Genomic DNA, 17,930 nt, shown 5'->3' with positions numbered 1-17,930 from the left:
TTCTTCAGACTTAAATGCCCATATTTCTGTTCAAAATAGCTGTCTAGTGTGCATAGTAGAACATAGTTTGTGGATTTAATTTATATAAGAAACATTTTGTTATAATTATTGTGGTGAACTTAACAGTCAAACTGGAAATTTTTTTTTTACTGTGTTGCAATTTTCTTACTTTATGAGAACACATTCTCTTTGCCAAGGTCAGAAATAGATAAGATTTTCTTTGTTTTGCCACTTTGTTGTTTGGCATTATGAAGATAATTTCACTGTCAAAAAATCTGTTTTTCAGGATTATAGTTAATTTTAGACATTATTAAAATGTAGAGTAATACCTTATGAGTCATTGACTTTAAGTTTTTGTTAAGAGGACAGTTTTTAAACTGAGCAGTGTTGTTGTAACATTTTTATTTTTGTCTTATTTTCTTGTCTACATTATTTTCTGAGATGTTAACAAATACTGAGTACCTGTCACTTGAAAGGTGAAAATGCTAATATGGAGAAAGGGAAGTTAAGAATACTAAAGTTATATTAATAATGACATGGTAATTGATTATATTTTTATTTATTTATTTTTCCTAAATATAATTTAGAAAGTGTGGTCAAGATCATCATTATGTGAAGCCAGTCTTTCCTAGTAGCTAACAATAAATCACTCTCAGACTCTGGGCGAGTAAACAAAACGTTTCTTTATACCTTATTATTTAACATTATTATGTTGGCATATGGTTGATTTTATATTGACATATCTTTCACTATTGATTAATATGTTTTACAAAGTCATTGTCTCTGGACTTTTTGTCTGATGAAAGATACAGCATGTGAAATTGCTTTGTTTTTTTTAATCACAGGTTGAAAATTACTTTGCTTCAGGAAACTGACCTCCTTCTTTTGGCCTAAAACCACATAACATAGTCATTGATAAAATGGGTTCTAGAGAAACTCCCTGAATTCATATCCATCTCTACTTTTACTAGTTGTGTTATTTTGGACAAGTCCTTAACTTAATCTGTTCTCAGTATATATATGCATACTGAGAAAGATAATGATAATGATAGCTTCCTGTTTTTAAAAGACATTTCAGGTAGTAACTGGCATTTAGTAATTGCTATGCTATTATTCTGTAATGACAACAAAAGCTAAGGTGTATTTGCTTATGTTTTTCTTCCTTCATATTTTTACTCAGAATTTATTCACTATTTTAGTAACAATGGATAAAGCCAAAAACATATGAAAAATAAACAAGTAAATATATTTTTAAGAACTGCTATTAAGAAACTGAGCACCTTACATTTTTGTTTGTATCTTTTAGCTCTAAGGACCAAAATCCTATTTATTAAAATCAATAAGTATTTTATAACTTTTAACCAGACAAAATATTTCTGGTTTTTCTGATTAGGACCTAAAAATTCTAGGGCAGTCTAGCATTATCAAAGAACAGACCACAGAGTATAAATAATCTATCTTACTTTTTGTCTTTGACAATTTATTTTTCTTATATTCATTTTTTCCATTCTTCTAGAGTATAACCTTTTTGTTGCCTTGTACTTTTAACATTGTGTTATTTTACTTTATTACTTTGTTTTTCTTTTCCCCTACTCCAGGTGTAAAACCTTCATTCAATTTTCTAAGGTTTGGCTATAGTAGACTTCTGATGTTCTTAGAGGATTATTGCCCAACAGTTGGCTAAATCCTCAAATACCACTGTGTTATATAATTGTACCCACAAAATAAAGTATAACTTTAAAATGTAATTACTTTTCTGATTCTGTAAATACAGGCCTAGAGTAATTTTTAAAACTTTCAAACTAAAGAGGTGTCATTTTCTCAGATTTTTATCTTTTCATTCTGTCATCAGTTCTGAAAATTAGCTTTGTTTTGACAGCCAGTTTTACTAAAGAAACCATGATTTTATAAATCGCTTTATAAGGATTACATGTTATATTTTATTAACTTGGTGACATTGGACAAGTTACTTTTTTGCCTCATTCTCTTTATCTGTGTAGTATTGATACTAATGGTCCCATCTCAGTAATATTTTAAAGATTAACTGAAATAATCCATGTTAAACGTTTAAGACACATAAATCATTCAGTCATTGTCTCTTATTATAATTCTGATACAGAGAACAGCAAAGCTGACCGGGTGTCATCGCTCACACCTGCAATTCTAGCATTCAGGGAGGCTGAGGTGGGAGGATCCCTTGAGTTCAGGAGTTCAAGACTACCCTGAGCAAGAGTGAAACCCCCATCTCTACCAAAAATAGGAAACCAAAAAATAGCCAGGCATTGTGGTGGCTAATTTTGTAGCTGTGTAGTCCCAGCTACTTAGAGGCTGAGGTAGGAGGATTGGTCGAATCCAAGAATTTGAGGTTGCTGTGAGCTGGGCTGACACCATGGTACTGTAGCCTGGGCAACAGAGTAAGACTATCTCAAACATACACACGCACACAGAGAGAGAGAGAGAGAACCGCAAAGCTTATTTGGTTTGGTTCTAAAGAAAAGTGTTCTCATCAATTTCATAGCATGTTTAAATCTTTTAAAATCATGCCTCATTTTCTAAATGCCCTTTATTTTACTTTTCTTGCATTGTTTGGATCCTTTATCTTTTTTTGGATTCCCTTTCATTTTTTGTTTTCTTTATTTCTTCATTCTTTTCTTGTTGTGTATCACATTAGCTGATAGATTCTAGAGAAAAAGAGTGAGAAGTATGTGTTTGATTCTTTACATGTCTGAAAAGTACGTTGAATGCCCATATTTAATGGTCTGACCAAATAATTTCATCATTGAAAATTATTTCCTTCAGAATTTGGCCCTAGCTTTTAGTGTTGCTTTTGAGAAGTCCAGTATTCTATTTCTTATCTTTGGAATCTTTTCGATTTTTTGCTTTGTTCCTGGTATCTTGAAGTTTCATGGTGACATATCCTGTTGTGTATGTTTTTCCATATTCATTCTGCTGGGCACTCTTTCTTGAATGCATATGCCTGTTGGTTAAATGTTAATCTCTTGAATTAATCTTGAGTTTCTCATTATTTCTTTTTTCTTATTACTATTTCTCATTTCTTAGTCTTTTCTGTTCACTTTTCTTGTTATTCCTTCAACTTTATTGAGCTTAATTTTGACTATCCTTTTGTTTCCTAGTTCTTTCTTATTCTTTTTTTTTTTTGACATTGTATGTTTCGTAGAAGTAATATCTTCTGTTACCTCTTTGATGACATTGTTTCTCTGAAATTTTCTTCTGCTCTCACTGCTAACCCCCCCTTTTTTTTCTTTCTTTTTTTTTTTTTTTTTTTTTGTAGTTTTTGGCCGGGGCCGGGTTTGAACCTACCACCTCTGGTACATGGGGCCGGCGCCCTACTCCTTGAGCCACAGCACTGCCCCCAACCCCTTTTCTTATTTGCTCCTTGTGTCATGGTCTTTAAAGTATTGGAAATTTTAAGTCGTTGTTGAGAGTGAGATGTTAAAAAGCTCGTTGCCAGAAGGGAAGGGGTATGTGTGTGTGTTGGTCTGTCTGGCACAGTAAAACAATGGCTCTGGCATCCAGATTGGTGAGCATCACTGTAGGTCACTCCAGTTGTCAACTAGTATTTTCATTGTAGGCCTTGAAATGTTGGTATTGATAATTCTTTTCCCTGGTAAAGTTGACCTTTATTAAGAAAGATCTTCCAGTCTGCTTAAGCTCGTGTGTTCTTTGTCATTTCAGAGTTGGGCTAGATGAGGAAGCATTCAGGGTACTCACTTCACATACACATCGGATGACTCCAGATCTCTGGTTTATTTTCTTCAGGAAATGTCTGAACTTCCAAGATGGCTGTGTCATAGAGGAATTTCTTGATTGCCTAGGTTGGAACATAGATTTGTGGATTTAATTGTTTTTTGTACAGACTTTGAGATAATACTTCTATTTTTAGATTGTATCTGACTTAATCTGTGATGGAAACTAGTACTTATACTTCCTGAGTGTGTCTGGGCTGTACAGAGCAAAATAGCTTATTTCTTACAGATAATGGTTGTCATGCTTCTGCTACTTTTTGGTTGATTTTAGCTCTCTGCTCATCCTCCTGCTATCCATATTAATATATTCATATATTGTGTTTGGGGTTACAGGTATTTTCTGAGTTCATTGAACATAAAAATTGTTTTCTCCTTTTTATTTTTTTTTATATTTTAAGAGACAGAGGGATTAGTTAACTCTTTATCATTTCGAAACAGGGAATGTATTATAAGCCTCATTTTTTCAAACATAAGCTTTTCAAAACTATAAAGTAATATAATCATTCCTCTCTTAAACATATAATCTATTGGGAGCTCCCATAGCTCAGTGGTTAGGGCGCTGGCCACATATGCTCCGGACCTGGTGGGTTTGAACCCAACTTGGACCTGTTAAACAAACAAACAAAAAATATATAGCCAGGCATTGTGGCAGGCGCCTGTAGTCCCAGCAACTAGGGAGGCCAAGGCAAGAGAATCACTTGAGCCCAAGAGTTTGAGGTTGCTGCGAGCTGTGACAACAACCTCAGTACTGTACTGGGCGCAACAAAGTGAGACTCTGTCTCAGTAAAATCAACATATTATCCATACATATTATAACCAACATATTATCCATATCCATTATATCAAACATATTTCTAGGATATACAGTTATAGTTGTCAAAGGTATAGTAGGCATCACTAAATATAAATGCAGTTTTTTAGTTTTCAGTTTTCGTTTAGAGAGAGAAATGCAGATTGTTGGATATTGATTAAAAGGAAAGTAGGTGTCCACAATCTTAACTTCAAACATCCCATTTGCTGACAAATCCTTTTTTGGTTCCAGTGTTTTTCTTCTGTGCTTCCATTTCACTATTGTTTTTCATCTTCTAGGCCTTTAAATGCTGTGATGCTACATTTTTAATGTTTTCACAAGCTTCATGTCCTTCCTGCTTCCAGTTCCCTGCTTAGATTTCATCATCCTTTATTGGCATCACATATGTTTTTTTTTTTTTTTTTTTTTTTTTTGTAGAGACAGAGTCTCACTTTATGGCCCTCGGTAGAGTGCCGTGGCCTCACACAGCTCACAGCAACCTCCAACTCCTGGGCTTAAGCGATTCTCTTGCCTCAGCCTCCCGAGTAGCTGGGACTACAGGCGCCCGCCACAACGCCCGGCTATTTTTTGGCTGCAGTTTGGCCGGGGCCGGGTTTGAACCCGCCACCTTCGGTATATGGGGCCGGCGCCTTACCGACTGAGCCACAGGCGCCGCCCATCACATATGTTTTTATACCTTCAACTTTCTTGTCTCTCACTACTCATTACTTTCCCTAGGAAAACCCCACGTCATCACCTGCTCTCCCATCCCTGCCCCAGAGCCTCTGAAAGTGGCTGGACAAAAATGTGCAACCATGGTGACTGGGTTTTTCACTTTTTTTCCTTAGGTGGCCCTTTAATGCTGCCTGGAAGTCATAATACAGTATTGTACTCCAAGTTTATTCCCACATCCTTACAAAATTATTTACCCTCTCCTCAGATATAACATTTTCTAATTTTTCTTTTTCACATTCAGCTAATTGGCCTCACATTCAGATATAACATTTTCTAATTTTTCTTTTTCACATTCAGCTAATTAATAGAGACAGAAGAGAATTTTTCAAAGATTAAACCTATCTATGTAGCTATAAATGTGCCCATATACTCCACCTTTTCTCTTATTACAGTGCCCTGAATTTGATCCCTTTTCATCTGCTCAAGAACTTTGTTTTGTTCCTCAAGTTGTTTACATGCTCTCCTGACTTTAATTCCCCCCCCTTTTATTAGATAATTTTTATCATTATGTTAATATGCTATAAAACTCCCATTTCTAGAAACTGTGTTAATCTGAGTTCCCCAGAGAAACAGAATTAGTAGAGGATATACTTTTCTTTTAATTCTTTATTAAATCGTAACTGTGTACATTAATGAATTTATGAGGTATGTGCTGATTTGATATACAGTGTGGAATGCATACATCTAACTGATTAAGATAACCATCTCCTCGCTTGCTTATTTGTTGTGATAGGACATTCATAGTCTATTCTTAATAGTTTAGAAATGTATCATTGCATTATGCACATTAGTTTAGGTGCCCCCCAAATACCCTCCCTTACCCTTCCCCTCCCCTCTCTTTCCTCATATTTTTTCTTAGTAAAGTATCTCAAGAATGGAAAAGAAAGTATCCAGTGTATTCAATACTACTATGAAATCAGTATATAATTAACTTCACATTCACAGGAATGGTAAAACATAACTATAGTCTAGAAAGAAGGAGGAGAGGGGATATACTTTAATCTTCCACACATACATCATATACTTATTCCAATGAAATGGCTTAACAAACTTGTAGGGTCTGGAAAATTTGAAATTTAGGTTAGTCCATCAAGCTGAAATTCAGACAGGAGTTGTGCAGTCTTGAGTTGAGATCTATTTGTATTCACTGTCTCTACTTAGTCTGTCTTTGAACCTTGAACAGTTAGGTTTTCTATCTTTACCCTTTTCCTGCTTCTGTTCTTGTTTAGATCAGCAATTACCTTCACATTATCCAGATCAGTGAGCAGCTCCCAGTTGTCATCTTTCTACTTTTTCTTTTTTGAAACACTATCGTCACTCGTTTTCTGGAATACCACATTGTCCTGGTAGATCTTAGGAAACTAAATTCTAAATACTGAGTTACTTGGGGATTTAAAATTCAGATCTTTTTCCTTTCCTGTCCTTAAATTAACTACTTAGTAAGTGAAAATCAATTCCATGTTTGTTTGTTTTTTAATTAGAAAATAGTGATGATGAGAGACCCAATATAATCATTTGATGTAAAATTGAGAGTAAAAATGTTAAATGGTGAAGCATCACTCTTTCACCCCTAGCACTCAGTCCTCAAATTCTTTCCTTGAAGGCAACCAGAGCTGCCAGGTATTTATTTATCTTTCCAGACATGTTTTAGACATATGATAGCAACTACACATTCAGTGAAAGGTAATATGGTATAGTGATTATGAGTTTGTACCCTGGAGAAAAACTGCATATACTCAAATTCTGTCTCAGCCAGTTAATAGTTATATGCATATGACTGTCAAGTCTCCTAGCTGATCTGTGCCTCAGTTTTCTCTTAGGTAAAACAGGGATAACAGTAGTATTTATTTCATAGACTTGTGAGATACCAAGTGAATAGCTATGTGTAAAGAATTTATTGAGTGACTGGCACATAAAAATAACATATTTCTTCTTTTGCATAAGTGATAGCATATACGCTGTCAGCCATCTTGTTTTTCATCATCAAATATCTTAGCTTTTATTTACAATATACAAATCGTGCCTCCCTTTTTCTAATGGCTGAATAATTATCCACTGGATGGCTGTGCTATCTAGATCTGTGGCTCTAAATACCCATATCTTTGATAGTGACTTCCAAAGGTATATCTGGACATCTTCACTTAGATAACAATAAGCAAAAATCTTTTCACTTAGATAACAATAAGCAAAAATCTTTTCAATTACCCTTGCCTTTTTTATTTGTCACTTTATTATCACTTAGCAAATTCTTTCCACTCTACCTTTAAAATACACTTCATGTTTAACCATTTGTCTTTGCCTGTTATACCACCTTAATCTAGGCAGCTTACTTCATTGAGTTGCTTGAAGCCAAAAACTTAAGAATCATCATTGCAAACACTGAGCAAAGTGTTTTCAGTGCTCTTTCACTGCTCCTGTTTGGTCTGTCATCTTCTCCTTTTACTCTTCTATAGTCTGTTCACATAGCAGTTTAAAATGTAAATTAGACTATGTTTCATCATTCTACCTTCTTTAGTAGATCTTACACCACTTAGAAATAATTCCTGAGCTCTAACCAGTTCTAACAGCATCCTTGTATTCTGAGCTCCTGCCTCTGCCTACTTCTGCCCCAGCCACACTAAATATCTTGCACTTTTATGACTGCCTTCTTAACCATTTACCTTATACTCTTCCTAGAACACTGTTCTGCCATATAGTTGTGTTATTGTTCCTAAACTTCATGCTCAAATATCAGGGACTCAGGAGAGACCTTCCTGAATGACCATCTACACTAGCACCCATTTTTCTTTTATTTTTTTTTAACCATACTTTCTTTTCTTTTTTTTTTTTTTTATTTGAATATCAACTATTTATTATCGTTTTCTTAGAATGTAAAAAATCATGACGGGGTTACTTTGTTTTGTTCACTTTGTATCTCTAGTACCTAGAACAATGCTCAGATATGTTGGATTGATAGATGAATGGGACAGTACCTTATAGGTGCTTCTGTAACTGTCAGTGATGAACACCCATTTTTTAATTATCAGACTGCCACAACCTAGTACTTTTATAAATGCAATAAAATTAATCTTAAAAATGACATATATCTTTATTAGCATCATTTTATTATTAGGATCAACAGGCAAAATTACTGTCAGATTGATAATAAAATTTCTAAACACTTTCAATTTTATACTTACAATTTTCGTGGTCAGTACCTAATTACAGACCACTCTTGTCGTCCTCATTGTCATTGCAGTAGAAAAACGGGTTCGCCATTCTATATATAGTCAACAATTAAAATGTGAACACTAAATGAAATACTCTATCTGGTAGACAAGAAGCCACTTCAAAGCCCATATCACATTATCAAAGCTAAATTCCTTGATTAGTGGGTTATGAATTTATAAAATTATTCTGTTAGTAATACCAGTAAAATTTAGTAAGTACCCGTTCTTTGCAGAAATCACTTTTTCAGCAGAATCAATAAAACATCATAATCTCCATGTATGTCTCTAATTTAGAAATTAAATTAGAAATTTGTGTTCAGTAGCTGTTTAATGTTATTTAGTGAAATTAAAATTTTCAGTGAAGTATCAATTTTACAGAATTAGAAATATTGTACTTTAGGGTGGCACCTGTGGCTCAGGGCGCCAGCCCCATATACCGAGGGTGGCGGGTTCGAACTTGGCCCCTGCCAAACTGCAACAAAAAAATAGTCAGGTGTTCTGGCAGGCACCTATAGTCCTAGCTACTCAGGAGGCTGAGGCAAAATAATTGCCTAAGCTCAGGAGTTGGAGGTTGCTGTGAGCTGTGATGTCACTGCACTCTACTGAGGGCGATAAAGTGAGACTCTGTCTCTTAAAAAAAAAAAAGAAAAAAATACTTTGCTTCAGAGAATACTGCTGTTTTATATCTAATACTTCTCTAAAGATACATTGATTTTTTTTTTTTATTTCTTCTATGTTGATTTTGTTGGTGATATGCTCTGGGCTGGGGGGGAAGTGATTGTATAATGAATGTTGAAGTTTGAGATGTGGGTTCACAAGGAGAAGTATAGCTGAAAAGCAAAAGTTATTAAATTTAAAAACTGCTGTGCCCAAAGTCTGCTGATGAATTCCAGGTATGATAGGTGTTAATTGTAATGCTTTCCAACTCCCCGATCTTCAAGTACTTTTGTTTCAGAGATCTAAAAGTATGTACCAAATTATGCATTGGTTATCACTTCTGTGTGCTCAGAACAAATACTGGTTAACTGGTCTTATCCCCGACTTGGACAGTTTGGATGCTCCAGACTCCTCTTGTCTTTGAGCTACTCTTCTTTCTTAAACAGATTTATTTAAAAAGTACTTTCAGACCTTCATTGTATAATCAAATATTCTACTACTGGCAGTGCATACAAGTGTAAAGTCACTAGTTTGTATTTTAAAACACATGAATTGTTCCTCAATTTACTGTTCAAGACACTGTATCTCAGGAAAGAAACATTTTCATTAAATGTATTTTTAAATGGTCACTAACTTAAATACATTTATATTTAGGATTTTTGTCATATTTTAATGATAGCAGCAATCACTGTTAACATGCAGCTGGCCAAAATGTTGATAGAGTTTCAGAATAACAAATTTCGTGTGTGTGTGAATGTATAGACAGAAATACAAAAACAGCATATACACAAACATACATACACGCTTGCGCATGTGTGTAATTAATGGGAAAGTAGTGAAATTGTAAAAGAAATTCCTGCTTGGTTTTAGTTATATGTATGTGTTTATAGATAAATGAATCAGTTTTTCTAAAATCCAGAATAGTTCATTTTTAATAACTCAATGTCCATATCTGTAGATAGATAACCTAAAAAGAATAAAAAAGGAAGTTATTTACTAGAATAAACAAGTATGATTAGACAAAAGTTTAAAGTTTGTGTCTTACCTGTTTGTTAGAGGACATGAAGCAGAATTTGAAAATATTTAATAATATTTACAAACACAAATGAGCATTAAAGAGTACATTCATTACTGCTCTGAGTGGTGCAAATTTGTCAACTGGAAATTTACAGAGTACATTTTTAATAAGCTTAATGAATTTGGTAGGACTGGTATTTGTTTTTTGGGATTGAAAGATGTGCAACTCATTGAGGTGAGGAACAAAGAAAAAGGACCATCCAGGGGTAAAAATCCTAAATTGATTATAAAACATGTAAGACAGGGCGGCGCCTGTGGCTCAGTCGGTAAGGCACCGGCCCCATATACCAAGGGTGGCGGGTTCAAACCTGGCCGCGGCCAAACTGCAACCAAAAATAGCCGGGCGTTGTGGTGGGCGCCTGTTAGTCCCAGCTACTCGGGAGGCTGAGGCAAGAGAATCGCTTAAGCCCAGGAGTTGGAGGTTGCTGTGAGCTGTGTGAGGCCACGGCACTCTACCGAGGGCCATAAAGTGAGACTCTGTCCTCTACAAAAAAAAAGAAAAAAACATGTAAGACATCTTTTATGTATTAAGGATACACTTATGTACATTTATATTTGATGATCAGGAGTAGAGATTTGGCTTATGATTAGTATGTCCTCACTTTAGTGTTTGCATTTCGGAGGTAGGGAAAGGATGATGCTACCTAAATCCTTCCTGCTGGTAGGTGAGGCTCTTTTGAAGTGGGAAATGTTAAAAGGCCAAGTGGTTCTTAACTGAAGTAAATAAAATTATGTTGAAGAAGAGTTTATTTCTAGAAATTAATTGCCTTTTATTAAAATTTAAATTTGCCCTGCATTATAAAGGCAGAAATTGAGTAGTTCCTTCCTTCATCCATTTACTTATAAATTTGTAATCTTATGGGTGAAGGTTTGATTCATAGGTGGTGAGTATTATAATATTCATTTATTTCATAGCCATGAAGCTCATGACTGCCCTGGTGAATGTTGCCTTAAACCTCAGTATTCATCAGGATAATACCCAGAGACAGTATGAAGCTGAGAGAAATAAAATGATTGGGAAGAGAGCCAATGAAAGATTGGAGTTACTACTTCAGAAACGCAAAGAGGTAAGTTTCTTGGTAAATGGCATTTTTATATTCTATAACTGTGTAATAAATACATTAGCAAATTTTTGATCTCTCTAAAAAGGTTTGTGTACATATTTAAAGTTCATTTTAATTAGATTATTTGATCTCAGAAAGTTTTAAATGAAACTGTGAGTGTTCACCAATGATTCTATAATGGCTCTCTGATAGTAGAAGAGAATCAGAGAACATCCCTACTCATAAAATAAGGTGGTCTGGGAATTAAACAACTCAGAAAGGTTATCAGGCTATGGGCTCAAAGCATGATAAATAACTAAAGTCAGACAAGGGTGCCAGGAAAGCCTCATTTCCAGGAAAAAGCTAAGGGCTACATGTTAGCTGATGTGTAAGGCATTCCTACGAATAAGATTGATCCTAGTTTTTACAGTGCCTTTTTCATGTATGTGTTAAAAATGATTTTAGGCTCGGTGCCTGTGGCTCAAGTGGCTAAGGCGCCAGCCACATACACCTGAGCTGGCGGGTTCGAATCCAGCCTGGGCCCGCCAAACAATGACGGCTGCAACCAAAAAAAAAAAAAAAAAAAATGATTTTTACGCTGATTTTTTTTTTTTTTTTTTTGAGGAAACATTTTTATTTATCCAATGGTAAATACAATTATAGATCTGTACTATTTGTCTTTTAACTTGAAAAAAGAATATTGCATTGCTGCAAAGGAATTGTATATGAATAATGGGTTATAACAGGCAACAAACCCATACTGTGTTAGTTTGACATGGCTGCTGTAACAAAGTACCACAAACTGAATGGCTTAAATAAAAGCAATACAGTATATTATCCCACAGTTTTGGAGGCTGCAAGTCCTAGGGTGTTGGCAGGGCCATGCTCCCTATAAAGACCTTAGGGAAGAATCTATTACAGGCTTCTCTCTTAGCTCCTGGTAGTTCCTTGGCTTGTGGCAGCATAATTCTAATCATTGCATGATATTCTGCCTGTGTATCTGCCTCCAAACTTACCCTTTTCATGAGGACAGCAATCACATTGGATTATGGGCCCACCCTACTCCACTGTGGTTCCATTTTAACAAATTATATATGCTGTAACTCTGTTTCCAAATAAGGTCACATTCTGAAGTGCTGGGGGTTACTGTGTCAAGGTATAAATTTTTGAGGAATACAGCTTAATTCATAACATACCATACTTGAAATATTGTGAAAGTAAATATTGAAACTGGTATGTAGTAAGTACTGCTGTCTAAATATATGCCTCTCATGAATTAATTTGTTTTCATATAATAAACACAACAAAAGTAATTTTTAAAATGTGGAGTAAGTTGCAATAATTTGAACGATTTACTGCAAAAGTATTCCCAAACTTACTTATTCAAACCTGAAACAAAACATACAGCAAAAGATTAAATCTGAAGGAATTTTATTGTCACATTCATGTGTGTAGTAAAAGCAAATATTTCAATAAGTATTATTATACAGCAAATTATTGGACAAATTTGAATAAGTACCACTTTGATGTAATTTTATATCAGTGCTTTTAATTTTGAGTAGTGAATAAATACCAACTGTAACACTGATCAGTAATGTTGCCTGAAATTTTTATCTTTGCTGTAGATGTTAGTTGTTTTGTTACTACAATCAACTCTAGTAGCCAGGATCCTTTCTGTCTTCTATTGTGCCTCCTTTTTTGAGAATTTGGACTACTTTTAGTTATGAGCTAATCAGATGGAGAATGGTATTTGGATATTTGTAGATGAAGAAAGGGCCAGGCGTGGTGGCTCATGCCTGTAGTCCTAACACTCTGGGAGGCTGAGGCAAGAGGACTGCTTGAGCTCAGTACTTTAGAGACCAGCCTGAGCAAGAGTGAGACTCTGTCTCTACTTAAAATAGAAAAACTAATCAGGTGTTGTGGCAGGTGCCTGCAGTCCCAGCTACCTTGAGAGGCAGAGGCAAGAGGATTGATCTCTTGAGCCCAAGAGTTTGAGTTTCCTGTGAGCTATTATGTTGCCATGGCACTCTACCCAGGGTGACTGAGTAAGAAAGGCTCCGTCTCAAAAAACAAACAAAAAAAAAAAAAAAGGAGAGAAGGAGAAGGAAATTTCTTGTATAATACCTTAATCAGGGATAGTTCTTTAAGCAAGGAAGGTAAAAACAAGCCAAAATCTGTTCCTGGAGAGGATGATATTTTAGAGATAGGAATTGTACCACAGTTAGTCACACAGCCCTCTCTCGTTTATAATTTTGTATCTAGAGAGAAAGAGAAGTTCTAAAACCAAGGTGATAAAACTGTAGAAATAATGCAGTATACAGCTAATTTCAGACATCTGTTGCACATGTGAGAAAAAGCGTTAGTAACTACCCAGAATGATAACCAGGAATTAAAAACAATTGGAACTGTTCATTCCAAGTAAAACGGTCAGTATTCTAATTTACAGTTTTTATTTGTTTCATTTCAGCTACAAGAAAATCAGGATGAAATTGAAAATATGATGAACTCTATTTTTAAGGGTATATTTGTTCATAGATACCGGTAAGGGATTTTTAAAATCATTTAGGTTTTTAACTTAAACAATTACTGCATTTTTGTAGCCCAAACTAATTATGAAGCAATATATAAAACTCTACTAATTATTACTTTTATTTTGATTTATTTTCTGGAAAACAGCTTTGGCTAAATAAGTAAATGTGTTATTACAAATGTGGAGGAAATTGAAATGCTATCACTGCCACTGTCACATTCTTCCAAATTAAGAATTCATACTTTTAGAAACAGCCTGTGTACTTGCATTTGTGCTAGTGGAATATTAATAAGATCACTAAATTACATGTGTTTTCACATGTAAAAAAATTAAATATCCTACATCTTAGACCGTGATACTCATCTTGTTCCATGATCAAATTAATCAATAATCTTTGTTTTCTAAATACCTTTGACCATGGAGAAAAGACAGAAAAGGGCACTGATGACACTATGTCCTCACTTTTATCTTCAACTATACACATTAATTGTACACTTTAAAGTAGAAGCTGTTAGTTAAATACTTTTGTCATGCTACATTGCAAATGAATTTAGTTTATCTTTCTTTGAAACCTGAAAACTTCTGAAATATTACTTTGTAGAAGATCATATATTTCACATAGAATTAATGAATCATACACATAAACTTGTTACCTTCTGTTATTAATAATTAAATGTAATATGTATGAGTAGGTAGACAGAAAATAAAAGCACTGTTTTCAGTCACACAAGATGATCATTGGCCAATTAATAAAAAGAGATAGTTACAACAGGGAAATCATTAACATTATACAGATGACCCTTGAACAATATGGGTTGGAACTCTGAAGGTCCACTTATAAGCTGGGGTTTTTTCCAACAAAAAGTGTATTGAAAAGCAATATTTGAGGGATGCAGAACTCTTAAATATGGAGAGCCAAATTTTTGTGTATGTGAGTTCTGCAGGGCTGACTATAGGACTCGGTTATGCCTAGATTTTGATATGTACGTGCAGTACTACAAACCAGTCCCACCTCATATACCAGAGGATGGCTATACATATATATATATATATATCTTTAACATTTTCTTTTAACAGAACTTAAACTTCTTTTTTTTTTGCAGTTTTTGACCGGGACCAGGTTTGAACCCACCACCACTGGTATATAGGGCCGACGCCCTATTCCTTGAGCCACAGGCACCACCCCAGAACTTAAACATTTTAACTGAAAGTAAAACAGTTATTTTGGGCCAAAGCATTTACTTTGAGTATAAATTCTCTGACTGGAGTTTCACATGCCTATTTCTTGCATACACTGAACTTTTAACACATTATTGACATATCTGTTTTAAGAAGAAAAAGAACTTACTGTATACCTACCATTCATTCTTTTTTCCCTACAACTTTAAGGAAACATAATTGACATAAAGTACACATTTAAGTGCATAATTTGTTGAGTTTTGACATATATGCATCTATAAAACCACTACCACAAGTAAGATAATAAATTTATTCCATCATTTCCAAAGTTTTCTCATGGCACTTTGTAATTTTTTCCTACCTCTTTTTCTGTCATTTCCCTCTCTGTCATTCTGAAGTCATCATTAATCTGCTGTCTGTTTTCATTTTGTAGGAGCTTATAAAACTGGAATCAAGCAATTTGTACTCTTTTTGTTTCGGTCTAGATTCTTTCTCTAAGCAAAATTAAGAGTCTTTCATCCTTAAATATGTTAGCTGTTAGTTTTTCATATATGCCATTTATCTGATTAAGGAAGATTTTCTATTCCTAGTTTTCTGAGAGTTTTTATTAGAAATGGATATTGGATTTGTCATATCCTCTTCTGCATCTATTGAAGTCATTACATGATTTTCTTTTTGGAGATTGTTAATGTGGTGAATTAAATTTATTGATTTTCAGATGTTAACATGAATTCATGGTCATGAACAACCATGGTCATGTTAAGTTATTCTTGCTGATCTTGCTCTTTTGCCCAGTCTAGAAAGCAGTGCCACAGTTACAGCTCAGTGGAGTCTTGTATTTCTGGGCTCAAGCAACTCTGCTACCTCAGCCTCCCAAGTAGCTGGGATTACAGGTTCAAGCTACTCTAACTACTTCAGGTACTACGGTAGTGCTGGCCTTGTAGATTGAGTTGAAAGATAATCTCTTTAATTTCCTTGAACAGTTTAATGTTATTTCTTCTTCAGATAAGAGTTCTACCATGGAGGCCTAGAGTTTTTCTATAGAAAAAATTTTTTTAAATTTCAGATTAATATAAGAGTGCATACAATTAGATGACATTATTTGTGTAAATCTATGTCTCTATTAGGTAAAGTCCAAGTTGCAATTGAGCCTTGCACCCAGGAGATGTACCATATATCCCTACATTGTACCTGATAAGTGATAGCTTACCACACCTGCTCCCCCCACCATCCCCCCCTTGTTGATTTTAGGTGTGTTTTTTGTCTCATGTGGGCATGTGGTTGTTCACTAGTTTCATAATAATATTGGGTACATTGGATGCTTACTTTTCCATTCTTGTGATAGATAACTTTGAAGGGTGTTCTCCAAATCCTTCTAGATAAATACAAAAGATATGAAGTCTCTATCTTTATGGCTAAGTAGTATTCCATGGTATGCACATACCACAGTTTATCCATTCACGGGTTGAAGGACACTTGGGTGGTTTCCATGTCTGTGTGATTGTGAATTGAGCTGCTGTATACATTCTGGTGTGAATGTCCTTATGGTAAAATAATTTTTTTTCTCCTGGGTAGACAGAATTGGGACTGTGAGGTCAAATGGAAGGTCTATTTTTAGCTCTTTGAAGGTTCTCCATACTTTTTTCCAATAAGGCTGTATTAGTTTGCAGTCCTATCAATGGTGTTTAAGTGTTCACTTCTCTTTTCACAAAGCATCTCCAGCTTTGAACATTGTGATGTGGGCTACTGTTGCTGGGGTTAGATATCTGAAAGTGGTTTTGATTTGCACTTCTCTGATGATTAGTGGCAAAGAGCATTTTTTCATGTGTTTATTAGCCATTAGTCTGACTTCTTGGGAGGAGATTCTGTTCATGTCTCCTGCCCACTTATTAATGGTGTTTGTTCTTTTCTTGTTAATTAGAGTTCTCTGTACATTCTGTTCATTAGGCTTTTGTCACATTTGTAACATGAAAATATCTTCTCCCATTCTGAAGTTTGTCTTTTTGCTTTAGTGGTTGTACCCTAAGCTGTATAGAGCTTTTTAGCTTGATCAGGTTCCATTTATTTATTTTTGGTGCTACTGTAATTGCCAATTGGGTCATCTTCATAAAATCTTTGCCCAGGCTGATATCATTGAGAGTTTTTCCCACATTTTCTTCTAGATTTTTTATTGTTTTGTGTCTTAGATTTAAATCTTTTATCTATCATGGGTCAATTTCTTTTTTTCTGAGTCAATTTTTGTAAATGGTGAGAGGTGCCGGTCTAGTTTCAGTCCTTTACATGTAGCTCACAAGTTCTCTTGGCACCATTTATTAAAGAGGGAGTCTTTTCTTTGGTCTAAGCTTTTGTTTGGTTTATTGAAAAGAAGATGGTGGTAGGCAACTGATTTCATCTCTAGGTTTTCTATTCTATTGTGTAAATCTCTGTCTCTATTTTTGTGCCAGTACCATGCTGTTTTCATCACTATGGACTTGTTGTATGACCTAAAGTCTGGTAATGTAATGCCTCCAGATATGTTTTTGTTTCTTAGAATTGCATTGTCCATTCGGGTTTTTTTCTTGTTATGAAATGAAGAACTATGTTTTTAAGTTCTTCAAAGTATTACGTTGACTCTTTAATGGGGATTGCATTAAATCTGTAGATGGCTTTGGGTAGTGTGGTCATTTTAACAATGTTTATTCTTCCCAGCCATGAGCATGGTATGTTCTTCCATTTGTTAACACCTTCTGCTAATTCTTTGTTCAGAGTTTCTTAGTTCTCTCTGTAGAGATCCTTCACCTCCTCCGTTAGGTATATTCCTAGGTATTTCATTTTATTTTAAGCAACTGTGAAGGGAATTATGTCTTTGATGTGATTTCAGCTTGAATGTTGTTGGCATATATGAAGGCTGCTGATTTGTAGACATTGATTTTATATGCCAAGATGTTACTGTAATTCTTGAGC

The 17,930-nt window shown here is 34.8% G+C and overlaps 1 protein-coding gene across 3 annotated transcripts in view; it reads left to right on the top strand.

Annotated features, from left to right (window-relative positions):
- Window positions 1–17,930, top strand: part of STAG1 (stromal antigen 1) — a 411,299-nt gene that overhangs the window by 233,270 nt on the left and 160,099 nt on the right. For all 3 annotated transcript variants that reach the window (XM_053598524.1, XM_053598525.1, XM_053598526.1), the window contains 2 exons: window positions 11,151–11,302; window positions 13,746–13,819. In XM_053598524.1, the coding sequence (XP_053454499.1) occupies window positions 11,151–11,302; window positions 13,746–13,819 (226 nt within the window). The remainder of the gene's footprint in view (window positions 1–11,150; window positions 11,303–13,745; window positions 13,820–17,930) is intronic.

This window comes from Nycticebus coucang, chromosome 8 (genome assembly GCF_027406575.1).
Source record: "Nycticebus coucang isolate mNycCou1 chromosome 8, mNycCou1.pri, whole genome shotgun sequence".
NCBI classification, from domain to species: domain Eukaryota; kingdom Metazoa; phylum Chordata; class Mammalia; order Primates; family Lorisidae; genus Nycticebus; species Nycticebus coucang.
This window is presented reverse-complemented; position numbering and strand designations above follow the sequence as displayed.